This window comes from Netta rufina (genome assembly GCF_964035555.1).
Source record: "Netta rufina genome assembly, chromosome: 3".
NCBI lineage: Eukaryota > Metazoa > Chordata > Aves > Anseriformes > Anatidae > Netta > Netta rufina.
Window position 1 is genome coordinate 116,389,569 of NC_140125.1, and position 16,909 is coordinate 116,406,477.

The 16,909-nt window shown below is 44.0% G+C and overlaps 1 protein-coding gene across 3 annotated transcripts in view; it reads right to left on the bottom strand.

Annotated features, from left to right (window-relative positions):
• The window catches only part of RCAN2 (regulator of calcineurin 2), a gene marked incomplete at both ends in the record, with an annotated part of 71,708 nt that overhangs the window by 15,198 nt on the left and 39,601 nt on the right, over positions 1 to 16,909 (bottom strand). Inside the window, one exon of one of the 3 annotated variants that reach the window (XM_084283757.1) lies at positions 15,688 to 15,774. The exons of the other annotated variants lie outside the window; for them this stretch is intronic. Coding sequence (XP_084139883.1) covers positions 15,688 to 15,774 — 87 coding nt within the window. Of the gene's footprint in view, positions 1 to 15,687; positions 15,775 to 16,909 lie in introns of those variants that run through there. 3 annotated transcript variants of the gene reach the window in all.

Consider the following 16,909-nt stretch of genomic DNA (forward strand, 5'->3'; position numbering starts at 1 on the left):
TGTGCTTTTTTTTCCCCCTCATTTATTTGTTTTCATTTATTTTAAATCTTTTGAAATTGCACAGTTGTCTCAGTACATCAACAAACCAACACGAGTTTCCTACCCCAGTTCAGGCAGCTTGTTCTGTGGTTAGCTTTCTGGTAAGGGCAGGTAAATTGTGAGCCAAAGATGAAATAAAACAGTACAGGTTAGAAAATATAAAAACCCTAACAAGCAAAAAAAAAAAAAAAACAAACAACAATGACAAACATTAAATTTTGCTCTCTCTGCTTAAAACAAAACGTATTTGCTTGTACTATTGCCATCCTGCTAATGTTAAAGAGGTTCTTAATACCTTTCAGTCCTACTATGCAGTTAGAAAGATGCACATTTTGTGTTCCAGACCTGATAACGAGTGACCTAGTGCAGAGAATTGACGCTAGCCAGCACACACGTAGCCACAAAGCACGCCCAGGTCTGTGGCTCAGGCATTCTGCCGTGTTAGACTTAGGTCAGTGCTGTTTTGGCTGCATCTACACAGATCCTGTAGATGCTGAAGGCTGCATCTCCAGGGTTTTGCCGTCCTTACATGCCAGCTTCTAACAGCAAAAATAGTAGATAAAAGGTTGTCTGCTTGCAGATTCAGTGCCTTGCTCCAGAAAGGGAGTTGGAGAAAACGTAGCAGCCGTTACATAATGTGGGGTAGGCATTGGTAATTCATCACCTCACAAAAGATGGCTGTGAAAGAAAAAAAAAAAAAAAGAAAAAAAAAGAAAGAGAATCATAGAACCAGTAAGGTTGGAAAAGGAAACGTCAAGCTGGAAGAAGCCTGATAGCTCCACCTGACGCTGGGATGGAGGCAGTAAGAGAATCCCTCACCACCAGTCCTCCTGCAGAAGGACAGTCCAGCCAGGAGTGATAGCACTGCAGCAGCACTGCCAGCCTCCTGGTGAGCAAAACGAGGCAGACTTGCCTCTTGAAAACCAAGCGAGCTACACAAATGCATGTCCTGCTTCCAATTCATCAGCACAACAAAAGGTACGGAGCTGAGATCTGCCCCAGAGCTTCATGGAAGCAGCATTCGCAGTTCAGAAGCGGCTGACAAATGTCAGGGGCACAGAATTTTGCTGCGTTGCCTTTTCTGTTTTTAACCAGCTCACATCCCTGTTTACCTCAAAGTGACGCACATTCCTCCTGCTTAGCTCCACTGATCTGGAAACCAAAGGCGCCTTCAAGATGAAATAAACCGTTCCTGTGGCAATGCCAGGGGGGTGATTTAATATACTTTGGAGACTTCTCAATTCCATTTCACACCCAACGACTGAGCTTGAAGAAAAAGCCACACTTTACATTTATTTTTTTCATAGGAACTCTGCTATTTTACTGTATTGCCCACGACAGCTTTTCTGAGCGCTCCACATTGGAAGCCCTCCAGTTGCAGATGCTGCATCCCCGAAACATGGGAAGGAGGCTTTCCAGCCGGCTGGCCGAATGCACGTTGTAGGAATAGATCCTTTAGTTCTGCCCCTGCCTGGGGAGTGCCCTGCAGAGACATCAGGCCGGTCTCTTGGAAGCTCCTTTTCATTCCCATGCAGGACGCTATTTTGTGCATCATTCCTCAATCCTTTTTTTTTTTCCTCATCACGTTTGGTAGTGAAAAAAAAAAAGGAAGAGCAAGTTTGTGGAGCATTTAAAATAATTCCTATATTTCCAAGTAGCAGTGTTGCATTTCGGCTTGAGACTGATGAAAATAATGCTGATAATGAATGCAGGAAGAAAAGGTCCTTGCAAGCTGCCCTGAAGTAAGCATTTGGTGTTGTGTTTTTTTTTTGTTTGTTTGTTTTTAATTATTTATTATTTTTTAAGAATTAAAACAATAAATGGGTAGGTAATGTATACAGTGAACTCCAAGGAGCATTTCTGCGTTCAGTTTAAGAATGTACATAGCACAACACCAGTTATCAGTTCTGCCTTATTGCTGGAGACATCTACGCCCAACATCTAATTGGTAGCACAACAAATTGCTGTGGATATTCGTAGCCTGCATCAATAACTCTTCAAGTTCCTATCACCTCAATTTAGCAAACACAGGTGTGGAAGAAAAACAACCTTAATTAGTTTTTACCAATAGTTGCTCCGTCTCTGCCAACAAGGGCATTTCAGTCGGAGCAGATCTGCACAGGGGGTGCTGAGGACTTTCTGGACACCCGTTAGCAGTTGGAGCACACCAGGCACGCTCCTGGAGTAATTTCATCTGAAAGGAATCCAGCTCATGGACTCATCTGTGATGCAAACAGAAGTCCAGTTAATGGAGATAGTTGCCCCATGAGAATCCCCAGCTCAGACTAAAAAATGTGCTGATGTGGACTCAAGCTGGTATCTCTCCCGATGATGGCTAGCTGGCATTCCTGAAAAAGCCTGGAATAAATAAAATGAAATGGCCACTAACAAATAAGGAGCTGCTAGTCAAACTTGTGCAGGAAACTAGGGTTGCGAGGTTATTCATTAGGAGAAACAGCATGAAAAATATTCATAGCACTGTATAAATTTAGGGACTGTAAAAAAAACAGAACCTGAAATGTTCATTCTCTTATTATGCTATTTTTCAGGGATGACTGAAAACCTGAAGTTTTATCCCGTTGGCTCTTCAAGGTGGACCATTTTTGTTTTCTGTGTGGCAAAAGCGAGGCGAGGACATACGTGTGGTCACAGCGCCCACGCAGGGGAGCTGTGAGGGGAGAAGCACCATTTTCCATTTCCATTCTGGAGAAATCTACTTAATTAGATGATCTAGAAAGTCAGATGATCTACAAAGCTCAGTCTCTTGTTGCCAAGCTTGCTGGAGTGCCAGGGGACACCTCTGCTGGTGCCAGTGACACAGAAGCAGAACCTCACTGGCCAGAACGCTGACTATGAGAATGAAATATAGGAAAGAAAACACTAAAAGAGCTGAAGAACTTAGTTTTATTTATACACTTGGAGATGTACTGTTGTAAAACATCCATAAAACCCATATTATTCATTCCCTGTCTTTTTCAGCCCAGTTAACTAGAAAAATAAACAAGAAAAAGCCGTGGGATGGTTTAAACAAATAAAATGCTTGTCTTGCCCATTCCTGATTTACTGGCCTGCCCGCAGTGATCAACATTTACAGCATTTCAGCTGCTTCTCATCACAGTTGCGGGGAATGCTTTTCCCCTTTCCGTCTCAGTGCAACCAAATGCAAACTGCACCAACATAACTCAAAATAAGAGTTCCAGCAAGGTTTGATTGAGAAAGGACACTAATGATTTCAAAGACGACCCTCTAGTAGAAGAAAATAAAAAAAACCACAAGCAGGAGAGGGGAAGAGAATCTCTTTTATTAATGTTTTTTAATGGGAAAAAGGTAGAAGGGAAAATTATTGACCCAGCAATGCCCATTCTCAGAAGTTTAATATGAAAATCTGTGCTTAAAGTTAACTTCAAATGCAAGCAGTTGACCAGAGACAAAAATGTAGAAGGCAGTGTACACCCACGCCTTAGTCTTTGCACCCCTGCACTAAAAGCATGAAGGAAGGAAGCTCTTACCTCCTCTCTTGCCTCTCTGCCTGCTGTTGCAGCCCATAACACATGGCAGAACAGGCAGAAGCGTGACCACTGTCTGTCGCTCTCTGCTACTGTTTTACTGCTCCTTATTCTTGCCAGTCAGCCTGGCCCATCTGTCATTCCGTCTTACACTTCGTTTGTAAATTACTCAAGCCGCTCTGCTTTCTGTATACATGTGAACAGCTCCTGGAAGCTGCAGCCTCTACGTCTCTCGCTGCACAATGAAAACACAGCACGAGCAGCACTGTGCTACCCCTGGGTGAGCAGCAAACCCACATAAATTCCACGTAAACAGCACTTCAAGGCCAACGCTACGTGAAGGGGTTCAATAACGGCGCCTTTCAGCAGAAATATGTGGTAAAAAAGAAAACTAAGAAAAAATCAGCTTGGGTCAGAGAAGAACAAAGGTGCACAGAGATGAAGTCTGCTTGCATGCACAGCAAAGAGAGGGACATGGGAATGCCTCTCCGGATCTGTTTCAGACATCCTGGCCCATTCAGCTCGCTGTAGGAGATAGAAGGAGCTCAAACTGGTCACACAGCAGCCACTGTAACTGAATGGATGCCATGAGCAATTCCAACAGATTTCACCTGATGGGCTAGAGAAGGGTTTGAGGGTTCAAAGATGCATGAGGGATGCTTACACCACATCACAGCATGCCTTTCTGCATTTTGTGCTTGTTTAATGCACCATATCTCTGCAGGACACGAGGGCACTTCAGACCTCCCCTTATGGCTTAGTTTGGCTCAGGCCACGCTTGGCTCAGACTCCACTAACAGTTCTGGTTATCATCTAGGTCAATAAAAGGCGAATGTGTGCATTTCTAGGAGAGTTTCAAGTCAGGAAATGCTCAAAAGGACCGAAAGACTGGATTCAACTACGACCTTCTGCTTCTGAACTTCTGCGTCTGGTCCAGTAACCACTCAAGAGGGTCCATCAGGTTTCCTAAATTGAAAGAAATATGGATTCCTTGGTCTAGTTCTCCCTTAAACTTTATATTTTAATTGGTGACAAAAGAAAAAAAAGTTTCTAGAACATGAGCAGGTTTACAAGTACTGAAGTGCACTGCGATATGCACTTTTGATGTTCAAGCCTCATTTGTTGTAGGACATAGCGGAAGAAAGCCAACGCAATCCTTAGGAGAAAATGATATTAATGTTTCCAGAGTGGTCCCATGGAAAATGTCCACAGAGAAGCAAGCCATTAGATGAATCACTCGCTGCTCCCCAGCCGGGCTTGTTGGGGGTCACACCTAACGTGGTCACACGTAGGTGGCAATTCCCTGCTCAGCAGAGGACTGGAACACGATGTGCCTCGGGAAAGGAACACGAGTCCATACGTACCGCAGCACCAGCTCAGCTCTGCGTTACACCCCCGGCTCTCCAAAATTAAAATACGAGCACTTCCAAAACTTGTTTTATCTACATCAAAATCAGGCTTTGTTTAAAGATTGTTGCGTTGTAATCTTAAAACCAATTTGGTTCCTGCGAATCAAAATGCAAACTTTCTGCCCTACTCCAAATCGAGCAAACAGAATGTGTATGTTGGGGTTATTTTGGGTTGGTTTGCGGGTTGTTGTGTTTTTTTTGTTGTTTTCATTCTTTTTTCTTTAGTAACCATGCAATCTCTTTTAATTTGAGAGATCCAGCAAAAACATGTTGAGTTACTGCAATCTCTTAGGCAAGACTATTTCTAGAAAAAGCTTTCATGATTCATGAAAGTTTCCTTCTGTAGCTTGCCAGTGTGTCTTCATTACCAATTCTTTATGTACATGTCATTTGCAACCTGCTTAACTCTTTGTGGTGCTTCCTTCACTAATTCTTCAAAGGGAGAGCTCCTTGTGGCAGGGCAGCACAAGGAGCAGAAAGGTCCTCGACTCGGCTGGTGCTGAGCAGTGCTTACACTGAAACATTGGGGTATTACCAGCACTATTCCCATCCCAAATCCAAAACACAGCACCATGGCTGGACACGGTGCTTAGGGGCATTGTTTAACGGGTGACAGTGGTGGTAGGGGGATGGTTGGACCAGATGATCTTGGAGGGTTTTTCCAACCTGAATGGTTCTATGATGAGCTACTATGAAGAAAATTAAACTTGAACGTTTTCTGATTAGAATAATTTATCATTTAGGCTGGAAGAGATCCATAATATCACGCCCAACATTGACGTAACACTACCAAGACCACTGCTAAGCCATGTCCCTCAGTGCCACGTCCTCACATCTCTTAAATGTCTCCAGGGACGGTGACTCCCCCATCTCCCCGGGCAGCCTGTTCTGATACCTGACCACCTCCTCCATGAAGCAATTCTTCCTGACATCTAACCTAAACCTCCCCTGGTGCAACTTGAGGCCATTTCCCGGCATCCTGGTTTGGTTGGGTTAATATATTTAGATGAAGGAGAAGATAAAATGAATTCCTTTGTATTATTACATAGGATGTAGGCTTTCCTCACAACGGGAATCACAATGTAAAAATGGAAAGACACCAGTGAGTGTATGCACAGACAGGAGAAGGATAACTACAGGTAGCAATCTGCTCCTCCTCATTTCAAATGGCAGAACTGCCACCAACTACCATGATTACATTAATGCATGGCCCTGAAAGAGACCACCGTAAGGGACTGCAAGGGTAGCGTCCTCCCACACTCACCCGCTTTGTGCCCACCGAGGAGCCTCTGACTAGCTATAATCTGCTGGATACAGCTGAGCGTAATGCTGTTATCATTTCGGAGAGTTTAACTGTGAATTTGATTTCGCAGATCGGGGTAGAAAATGGATGGAAAGCATCTGCATAAAGAGAGATTATACAGTCTTCCCTCTAAGCTGCTTTTATATTGTCACTAGCATCCATTTCGGTATTGTCCTATAAAAACCTGACAATGCTTTCTGGTTTGAATAAACTTCAGTGGAAAAAAAAAACAACGTGCTTTGCACTTTGAGAGGCTGTTTTATCTCCAGAGGCAGGTCACAGCCCTCAGAGGACACCAATAACTGAAGCTGCACTGATGCCCAAATATCAGAGAAATGCCGTGTAGTGGTCAACACACAGCTAATCAAAAAAGAAAAATACGACGGCGTATTTTCATTCCCAATATAGTGCCTAATTAGCCTGCAGGACTTTAGAGCGTTATCAAACCTAATGAAATGAAGGAGTGTATTTCAGAAAATTGGGCTTGTGCAGGCTGGAAAGGAGAAGACTTTGCGTAGAGCTGTAAGCAGATGCCCAGCACCTAAAGGGGAGATGCTGGGCCCAGGCTACTTACAAGTTATGTCTAGGGAGGAGATGCAGTGGCTTCTATCCGCCTCAACAGCCGCTAGCACTGACCACTACCAGACAGGATACGGACGAGGGAATTTCAGTCTTGCAGTGATATAATTGTTTTAGTAGGCAGATGGAAGAAACCCCAGGGTGAAAAAGCAAATATTCCTGACCAAACTGCTCCCATGTCATTTTTCAACCAACTGGATAATTTCCAGTTGGCACGGATTCTGTTTAGAAACAAGAGCTGGAAAGTAGACTAATCCTATCTTACAGCTAAAAACAGCACTGCTCTTCATCAAAATCATTTTCATTTCCTGATGTGAAAAATGTACCAGTAGCAGCACGATATTAAAAAGATCCTGGACCGGCATTATGAAACCGAAGCTGCTCCTCATAGGGCCTTGTGTGCAAAGCTGTTGAGAAGTCAGTAGGGAGGCAGCGAGCCCAGTGTCTGGCGGCCAGAGGGGTAACCAAATGTGGATTCTATTTTTATGAATGTTTTTTTATTAAAAAAAAAAAAAAAAAGAAACAAGTAGGACATATAAAAATAGCTGGTATCCTGCAGAGTCCAGTTTCTTGCTGTGTGACAGCTTCACGCCGTCTCTGTGTCCTAAAGGAAGTTACTTGCCTCACAAATGCCATTATGCAAGTCCATAATGTGTCTCTCAAGGAGTCTGACTCTGAAGAAAGATCCTAAAGCACTAAAGTTTGGTGCAATTAGATTTTAGATGACACACAAATACACAGGACCAGCAATTTCCGAGGGTCTCAGCCTGGCAGCCGGACGGTACCCGCACCCAGCTGCAAGTCCCCACTGCAGGGGCTGTGCTCACTGGGGCTCACAACCAGAATTTCCATCTTTCAGTTTCAATCTTGGCTTGTACTGTGTCCTTAATCAGTATGGGATACTACTATGTAATTATAAAGGACAAATTATCAACTAGAATTATCAACTAAGAGTGAACACATCCACTCTCAGAGTCCCTCAGTGCAGCCCTCGGACCGAGCACAGGGTACAAAGACCAGGAACACAATAGACCTAGACTTGCTACAGATAAACCTCAAATTTGATGGAAAACATTTTGGGGCAGATGAATCAAAAGAGGTTGAAAGCAATGGTAGCTTCCTACAGATAAGTGGTCTCAAAATAGAGCCGTTCAAGATAATCTGCAGCTGTTATCAGCTACTTACTTCATTTTACACAGCCGTGGCACATTCCCATTTACTACAGTTTTACCATATCTATACCAATTACTTTCTCTGCAAAGTAAATTCTCCTTATCGAAGGCATTTGAAACCTCCTCTGTATAAAATCCTTATTGTCCTCTTGCTCTGCCTGTTTCACACTATATAAAGCTGTTAAAGCTTAAGCAGCAATTTTAGCAAACATCTAGCCAATGACATTCAAAAATGTTCTTTTCTTGGGTGCAGTATGTGTTGAGTAATCACCTGTTCCTCTGCTACCAGATGCCAAGGAAATGGTTTTACTCTGCACTACTTGGTGACATGAAGCTTTGTCCTCTATCCCAAGAAATACCTCTCCTTTGGGAGTTAGGATTGTGTGCATGGAGCTTAAATCACAATAGTTTTTCAGCAGTTTCAGGCTAGTTATCTGCTCCAACAGCAAGAAATAGGTCTCTGAACACCTTTCCTCTTGATTCATGCACTGTTAAAAAGAAAAATCAACTTCCCAAATCTCTAAAACTTTAAGTACGTCAATAATTTGCTTCCAACATAAGCATGCTGCTTATTATTACTATGAATACATACATATTACTGTTACAAAGCATTTGGCTTCACTCCCAGCTGTCATAATTAATAAGAATTTTTTCCAGCTCACCAATCCTCTGGTTATGGTTCAAGGACTAGCAGTAGCCCGCAGGTAGCTGGCTGGTCACACCGTCCTAGAAATCCTGTGACACAATCAGCTGCTTCTCTAGATAAAGGTAGTACCTTTCACACTTCACTACTTCTCTTCTTAGGATCTGCAAACCAGATGGCAACACTAAATCTCATTTTACAGACAAAAGGTGTGCATCCGAGATATCCTAAGGCGTGCTTTGGTACATTTTATCAGGTCCCGTACACTTGCATAACTTTACCTTACTTCTATTTTTGGCACTTCTCCTCTGCGCTGGCCACCACTAGGTGTCTTTTTTTGTGTGTGTTTTGTTGGTGGTGGTTGTTTCTATCAAGTTAGCTCATGATCAGCCAAGTTCTTTATACAACCACACACAAAACCAGTCATCCTGTAACCCTCTCTGCGTTGTTTGCTCTGTGTTGTCTTCTTGCTGTTACTGGATTTTCACATTGTTTTCCTCCTTCCTCCTTCTTAGGCATTACAGAACTTTTCTTGTTCTCATTTAAACCCACTGCTAGCTGAAATTCATTTTACGACGTTGCACACTTGGTTTTCGCTTCATATACAAACCCTTAAACTGCTGTAAAGCAAAAGGAGTATCTGATCTAGCCACAACAACTTCTCCACACACATCCCATCTATCCTTCGCGTCGGGATGGATGATCTCCATCATGCACTCAGAAGCGCTGTTTTAACTGCTAATCCTCACACACTTCTCCAGCCCTCAAGCAGTCTTCCAAGAGGCACTATTCACCGGCTCCAGGAGTTTGCTGAAGATGACTTTTAAAAATGACATTCCTCATCCATCTAATCTCAGACTTTCCTTACTTGAAAAACGCACTTCAAAATCATTTTCCCCAAAAGTACTTGCCATGAAGTATTTTTTCCGTGAATTGCTAACTTTGAAATCTAAGGTCTGATACGAATCACCCACCTCCATTTGCTGAAAGAGAAGCTGTCTGTCCCCAAAGCATTCTCCTAATTTAACATAGCATGGTGTAACGTATCACTTAGTGTTTGGATACTTTCAACAGTATATATAGTATTGTTACTTATTTCTAGTACCATCTACCACACAGTCCAACAACAACAAGGGAAAACACAATTCCTTCTTGCATTCCAGAAAGATGAAGCAGGAAGGAAGACAGACAAGGTAGGGGCAAGATATATTAAAAGAGAAGAGATCTTGGCAGTGTACAAAATATATCGTGTCTCACACGTGAATACATAGCTTGGTCTTCCCATATCCAGTCACTTGGGGATGAGAGGCTGGAGAGCTGGCCTGTGGAAAGGGATCTGGGGGTTCTGGTTGGCAACAAGTTGAGTCTGAGCCAGCGGTGTGACCGGGCAGCCAGGAGGGCCAGAAATACCCTGGGTTGCATCAGGCATAGAATTGCTAGCTGGGTGAGGGAAGGGATTGTACAAAGGAAGGGCTACAAAGGTAATGGTAAAGGGCCTGGAGGGGAAGGCATGTGAGGAGCAGCTGAGGTGCCTTGGTTTGTTCAGCCCAGAGCAGAGCAGGCCGAGGGGAGGCCTCATGGTGGCCTGCAGCTCCCTCAGGAGGGGAGCGGAGGGGCAGGCGCTGAGCTCTGCTCTCTGGGGACAGTGACAGGACCCAAGGGGACGGCATGGAGCTGGGACAGGGCAGGGTCAGGCTGGGTGTTAGGGAAAGGTTCTGCACCCAGAGGTGGTCGGGCACTGGGACAGGCTCCCCAGGGCGGTGGTCACGACACCAAGCCTGCTGGAGTTCAAGAAGCGTTAGGACAATGCTCTCAGACATAGGGTCTGGTTTTGTGTGATCCTGTGTGGAACCAGGAGTTGGACCCAAAGATCCTTGTGGGTCCCTTCTGACCCAGGATATTCATTCCATGATTTTGTGATCTGGTTTCTCCTTGCAGGTTTGCCGTGCAGGATCCTGCAGTGCTGCTGGGGCTGGTTCCTCTGTCAGAGCTACTGCAGTGAAGGGCTTTTCCTTGACTGAGCACCAACAGCAACACCAAATGAGGGCAGCTAAACGCACCCTAACAACACTGATGTTATGAGAAAGTCATCTGTGCTGTCAGGAATTAACATGAACAAAGCAAGAATCAACCTCTAGCCCAGATGGAAAGCATCAGCTGGAGCCAAACGTTACGGCTGCGTATGCATCGAGAAACATTGCCAGGGAGAAAAAAAAGGGGAAAGTTTAAGTTTTTTTTCTCTGGACAAATAATAATGTTAAATATCCTATACTGCTGCTAGTGCAGGGGGCAGCTAAGCAATCATGCCTCAAGCTAGTAGAAACTGAAGGTCATCGGTACACTCTAAACCAAACAAAAGAGTCAAGACTCAACGCTGGAAGTCAATAAATACAGGAGGACCAGACAGTCCCCTGACATGAGCCTCAGAAGTCTCCTCTGTGGAAAAGTTGAATTCTGTTGGCACTTAGATGATGAAGGTGCTTATTGCCACTGAGCCCTATAAATGGGGGCAATTTTCAGTAAAAGCCCAGGCACACGCTCCTGGCATCCCTTGAAGTGTGCGGCTGGACAACAGAAAACCCTGCGTCAACTGAGCGCGGGTCAGACGCTCTGCTTGGCCAGCCTCCCAACCTTGGCAAGTTGAGTGTTACCCAAGTGTTTGATAAACTGTGCTACTCGTTTTGTTCAGCATCTCTTCACCAAGAAAGAATTCGCTGCTTGAAACCACGCTGTCATGGCTGTTTGCATTCTGCGTATGATTAGATAATGTCTTCCAAAGCAAACACGCTGCTTGGCACACGAACGGTCAAAATGAAGTGGATTATTTAATGCCTTGGGTATAATCACTCCTGGAAAATATTACAGGAAAAAAGCGTCCAACTATAAAAAACATACCCATTCATCTATGTGCTAAAATGTTTATTAAAATAAGGAGATGCATGCAACGTGGTTAGTGGAGACACTTCCCTTGAAACGTACAATTTTGCTCAATATCCAAGCCATGCTAAGAACCAGCAAGCTATCCGTAAAGCTTGAGACAAAAAAAATAAAAATAAAAAAAAATAATAATAATAATAAAAAAAGCTTGAGGCCTTCAGAGAAACACTGCACTGTGGATCTGAAAACAACTTCACCTGGGAAAACTTATTTTGAGGAGGGGAAAAACAAACCCAACAACACAACAACAGAAGATTTGGGATTTGGGTACTTGCCTATCAAAGATTTTACAGCTGTAACACTACATGCAGACAAGAACTATGAGAACAAAGAGAAACTATCAAGTACAGAAAATACTAATGCAAGAGATTATAAAATAGGTCTTTCAGCTGTCAGGATTTTTTTTTTTTTTTTTGTGGTCACGCTGTTGTTTGGTTTTCTTCTTGTGTCTTCAGTTTTTGGAGTCATGGCTGTGCAACAATCTCTCCCCTTAAATCAAGGCTGCGTGGCTAAGGAGAAGAATTTGAAAACAGATGCCCTGAAACCCCCCAGGCAAGGCAGGGTTTCTACCTCTGGGCAGCTGGCAGTACCCAGAGAGCAGCAACACTTCCCTTTTTCTACCACTTTCTTCACTTGACTCTAATCTTAGAGCACTTAAGCTTTAAACCTCAGAACATCTCTGGGAGCGAGTGAGCCACTTTTACAAATGGAGAATTGAAGCAGGGATGAAAAAAAACACAGGAGCCAAATGTTCTTTCGCTCTCAGAAGTTTAGATATGGTGTTAGGCAGCTAAGCCTCTCACAGGCAACTACAAGGCATGACTGACCTCCAAATACATCCCAAACAAATATCATTAGCAATATGCTCACGGTAGCATTTGAACTAAATAATGAGTTTACAGATTGACAGAGATCCCGCTCCAGCGAGGATTAATCCCAAAAAGCAATATGGTCAAAACAGAGGAACTATTTTTACCATCTTCCTTGGCTGCCTGTCTCATCTCCACCTTATTTTTTCCCCTGCATGAAGGTAATGTTCCTATCTGCATTACTTTACCTTACTGTCTTCAGATGCAAATTTAATCAGCCTCCACCATTAATATTTCTTCTCTGTTGCCGTAGTGCCTGGTTGTCCCAATCATACCTTGCTGCCTAGCCGCACGGCACGTGAATGTAACTGAAGAGAGTCCATGAAGAATTGGCAACATCAGAATGTTTTGCTTTGAGTAAGAAGTGTGAGTTTAAATTCTCTTCCCCTGTTTCAGTAACATCTGGAATTTCTCGATTAGAAATAAACAAGATATTCATTAACTAATTGCTTATGTAACAAACATTACATAAATTCATCATCTAGAGATTCTTCATTAAGAAGAATCTTAATTACCCAGGTGAATTTCGAAGCAGAACTGCACTACACGCTTTCTACGGGTATCTCCTCAAGTTCCCTGATTCCTGACGTAGAGGCGCTGCACGGTTAAGTAGCATCTTGATCAGCCTGACCCAATTTTGGGGCTATAAAAGGCAAGCTCAAAGCAACAGCTGCAAGGAAGTGGAAGACCCGCTCGATGGGTTCATGGATGGCCAACCAACGGTGTCAGCGCTGTGGGCTAGCTGCCAGCTTCAGGGCAGCCACACGTGCTTATTGCAGGGATGAGCTGCTCCAAACACCGAAACTACAAAGCTTTGCCTTCAGTACTGAGCGAGCGTTCTCCTGTTCCAGAGGCCAAATGGAAACGGAGCATTTCCAAGCCCGTCTGCCAGACGCTAAGAGCAGAACGCCTGCAGAATAAGGTCATTTCCATGGGTGGGAAAGCAGCAATAAGCCCGGCAGCTCACTCTGCTCCGGCACCCAGCAGCAGCCGCTGCCTCTCCAGCACCACCAAACCACCGTTCAGGAGAAGCCATGGCTCCAAGGAGCCACCATCATCACCACCTGCTCCACAGCCCCAACACATGCTGAGCTCTTCTGCAGCAGGCCTGGTGAATGGGGCAGCCCCTGGCCACATCAGCAACCTGGGACTTCAGGTTTTGGTGATACTCGTGCCTTCCAGTTGAAGGCAGGGACTTCTGTGCTCGCTTTTCCTCTTTTTCTTCAACTTTCACACCCGTAACCTCCTTCCTTTCCAACCTGAAACCTGGACGTTCCCCTCAAAGTCACCATTTTTCTACAGACAACCACCTTCAGAAAGCTGAAGCGAACCCCGTTTGCAGACAAGAACCCCATAGGTTTTTTGTTGTCGTTGCTGCTGAAATTCTTGGAGTTGGCACCGACGTGCAAATGGGTCTGCAGCGAGCCACGGGTGGCCGAGGACTGTCTGCTTCTGGCATCCAAGACAGGCAACTTAGAAGTCGACTTACCATTTCCAAGCTGCAGTGCAGTCCGCAGTGCAGTCTCCTCTGTAAATACACCCAAAGTCTTTGCACTCACTGCATTTGAATTCAGACGCCAGGGGAAAAAAGGGCAGGTTTAACCGAAGCAAACAAAGCACTGCAAGTCCAAGTGATGTGGCACATGAAAGGGACTCAGTTCCTGCAGTGTCCCCGTCAGCCTTTTGTTCTGTTAGCCCGTGGTCTTCAGCTGTGCTTTTCAGATGCTGCAGCTTAAATCAGCCTCATCTAACTCTCACCAAAGTCATTGGAGAGCTTCCTGCTGATTTTATGGAATCCCAGTTTTTACTTCATTGCTACTGCCTTATAAATAAGGATGGAGGAAGATCACGGCAACTTTAATTTCTTGCACAGCCTAATATTCAACATGGACCAGAAACTAAAAGACAGCCACTCCAATATGAGCCTATGTCAATGCAGGTCAATTTCTGAATTTAGAATTAAAACAAACAAATCTGTTGGTACTTTAAGGAAGGGAAGAAGACAACAAACATTTTTCTACTCAAAGCACAAGAGAAAGCATGTCCCGATGCAGGCAGGACCGTCCACCTGAACCACTCCTCCGAATTATTCCCCATCAGTTCCATCTCTGAATCCCCTACTGAACTGTGAAGAAAAAGCTTTTTAAATTAACGAGAATCTCTCGCTAGCAGCATAAAAGCATTTGTACACAGTGTGTGTGTGATATCACCTGGTAACAAACCAACAGGGGAATAAGAGTCAGGACAAACTCTTGCGAATGGCAATGCTTTTTTTCCAGATATTTCCATTGGCCTCAAGGTATGACTCAGAGTTAAACAGAACAGGGGTTCCGAATTTGGCCTCAGATTTGTACAGCCTTTTTCCCCCCATCCCATTTTTTTAATACTAAGAAGACAGCAATCAGATTAGAAACTAATGTTGTCTGTCCATGTCCTTTAAATAAACTGCTGAATGTCACTGTGCTATGCCTCTGAGCTCTTTCAGCTGATCTGTGAAAAGCATACTTAAAATTCCTCTTTCAAACTTAATTTGCAGCGATTTTCTTGTAGTAATATCATAACAAATGAGAAAGATAATTGATTTCAACAGTAAGCAATTACATACAATGATTTTTCTACAGCAGTCGTCTAATTAAGAGACTACGAGCCCAGCATATCAAATCTTAGAATGAAGCATTTGAGGTATTCATACGAGATGCAAGATGCACAACTTTTTGTATTCTGCCCTATTGCAGATGCACCAAAACACTCGCTCCAAACTTTTAACCCTTCGCAAAGATTTCCCACTCGTCTGGGTTCAGATGCCAAGGAGCAGCTCCTGCTCAAATGAGTAAAGACAGCTGAAGATCGTCAATATTGATAAATAACAAACATTCGCGGCACGGCTGATCTAAAAAAGTGACAGCGGACTAAAAATATCTCGAGAAAATTAACAATGAATGGTTTGTTCTGAAGATGAAGCATGCACATACACAGATGCCAGTTATATAACCCATTTCTTAGATCAGGCAAGAGTAAACACCGGGCTGTTCTTTCAGCTTATCAGACCACAGTAAAAAGCAGGCACATTTCTCTCCCACATCTCTCTCTCCCCTAATTAACAGATTTTTTAACGGCGTGCCTTTTACTACCGCAGCAGAATCTCATTCTGAATCGCTACGTACAAATCCCCATCGCTCCCACAGGCTTTTCTAAGAAGCATCTGCAACAAAAGAACAGTAGGCGCATACCTTAACCTCTTGGTTGGCAAAAATCTCCACGTCAACCCCACAGGCGACCAGAGTGGAGACATCACAGTCCATGCTACGGGCTGGCATCCCCCCCTTTTGCACACAGAGTTAAGCAACCTCCGAGTAACAAACGACTGGAAGGAGACAAAAATCTTCGGCTCGGTATTGCTATTGAGCAGTCCGAAATTCTGTTTCAGTGCCGACAACGAGCGCAAGCCTCCGCCACGAGCTCTTTGCCCTTAACTGAGTTGCTCCTTGCCTTCCCCTCGTACACCCACCGACTGAGCCGGCGGAGCATAGTAACAGCGCTATTCCATCTCTCATGGCAATGACATCACCACCAGGACTGACATAAGCTAAATCTATTTTTTCAACCCTTTTATCTCTAGGCAGCACAGTGGATCAAATTGAACATGATTATGTGCTAAATCTGAACTCCGACTAAATCAATTCAAGCAGCGTTCGCTGGCAACTGAGTCATAGCTGTTGTTTCAGCTGAGTGCTTATGTTGGCAAAAAAAAAGATCGCCTGACACTGAAAGCTCTGCTCCGAGTGTAAATTAACCCAGCATTTAAAGCCACCAAGCTTACAGTACGATCCATTACTTTATTACACCTTAAAATCCACAGCAGAGCGGCTAATAAAATAGAAGCAACAAAAAAGTCAGCATTCTGTTTTCCTCGCTCTTCTTTGCCATACAGCAAGCTACATGACCCCGCGCAGGGGATTAGAGAACATCTCGTCCCACCAGCATCCTGCAAATGTGACCCCATTACTTATAGACACAAGTTGCACCCTGACTCATCTTTGGGAAGATCAGAGGCATGTCTGTCTGTGACTCGGAAGTCAACAGCCCTTCAAAGAACAGAACAAGAAAATGTCCCCTGAAATGAGGATGTCACATTAAGCAACCCTTGTACCACTGTCCTTAGAGTTACTTCTTCCCAAATGTAACAGCTGAGTAGGAAATGCACCAAGTAAGGCTGGTTTAGACCCAGTAACTCAGGGTGTCTCATTGTGCTTTGTCGGTTCATTTTTTACATCAGAAAGAGATGTATCAAGAAACAAAAGTCCCAAGTTTGTAGATATTTTAAAGTTGATCTTTACCCGGAGCTGCAACATCGCTTTTCCTCTCATTTTTCATGCTCGCCATCCATAAATCACTTTTAATTGTTGCTGTCCTAGAGATGACATTTATGGCTAGGTCAGATTTACAGGCAGA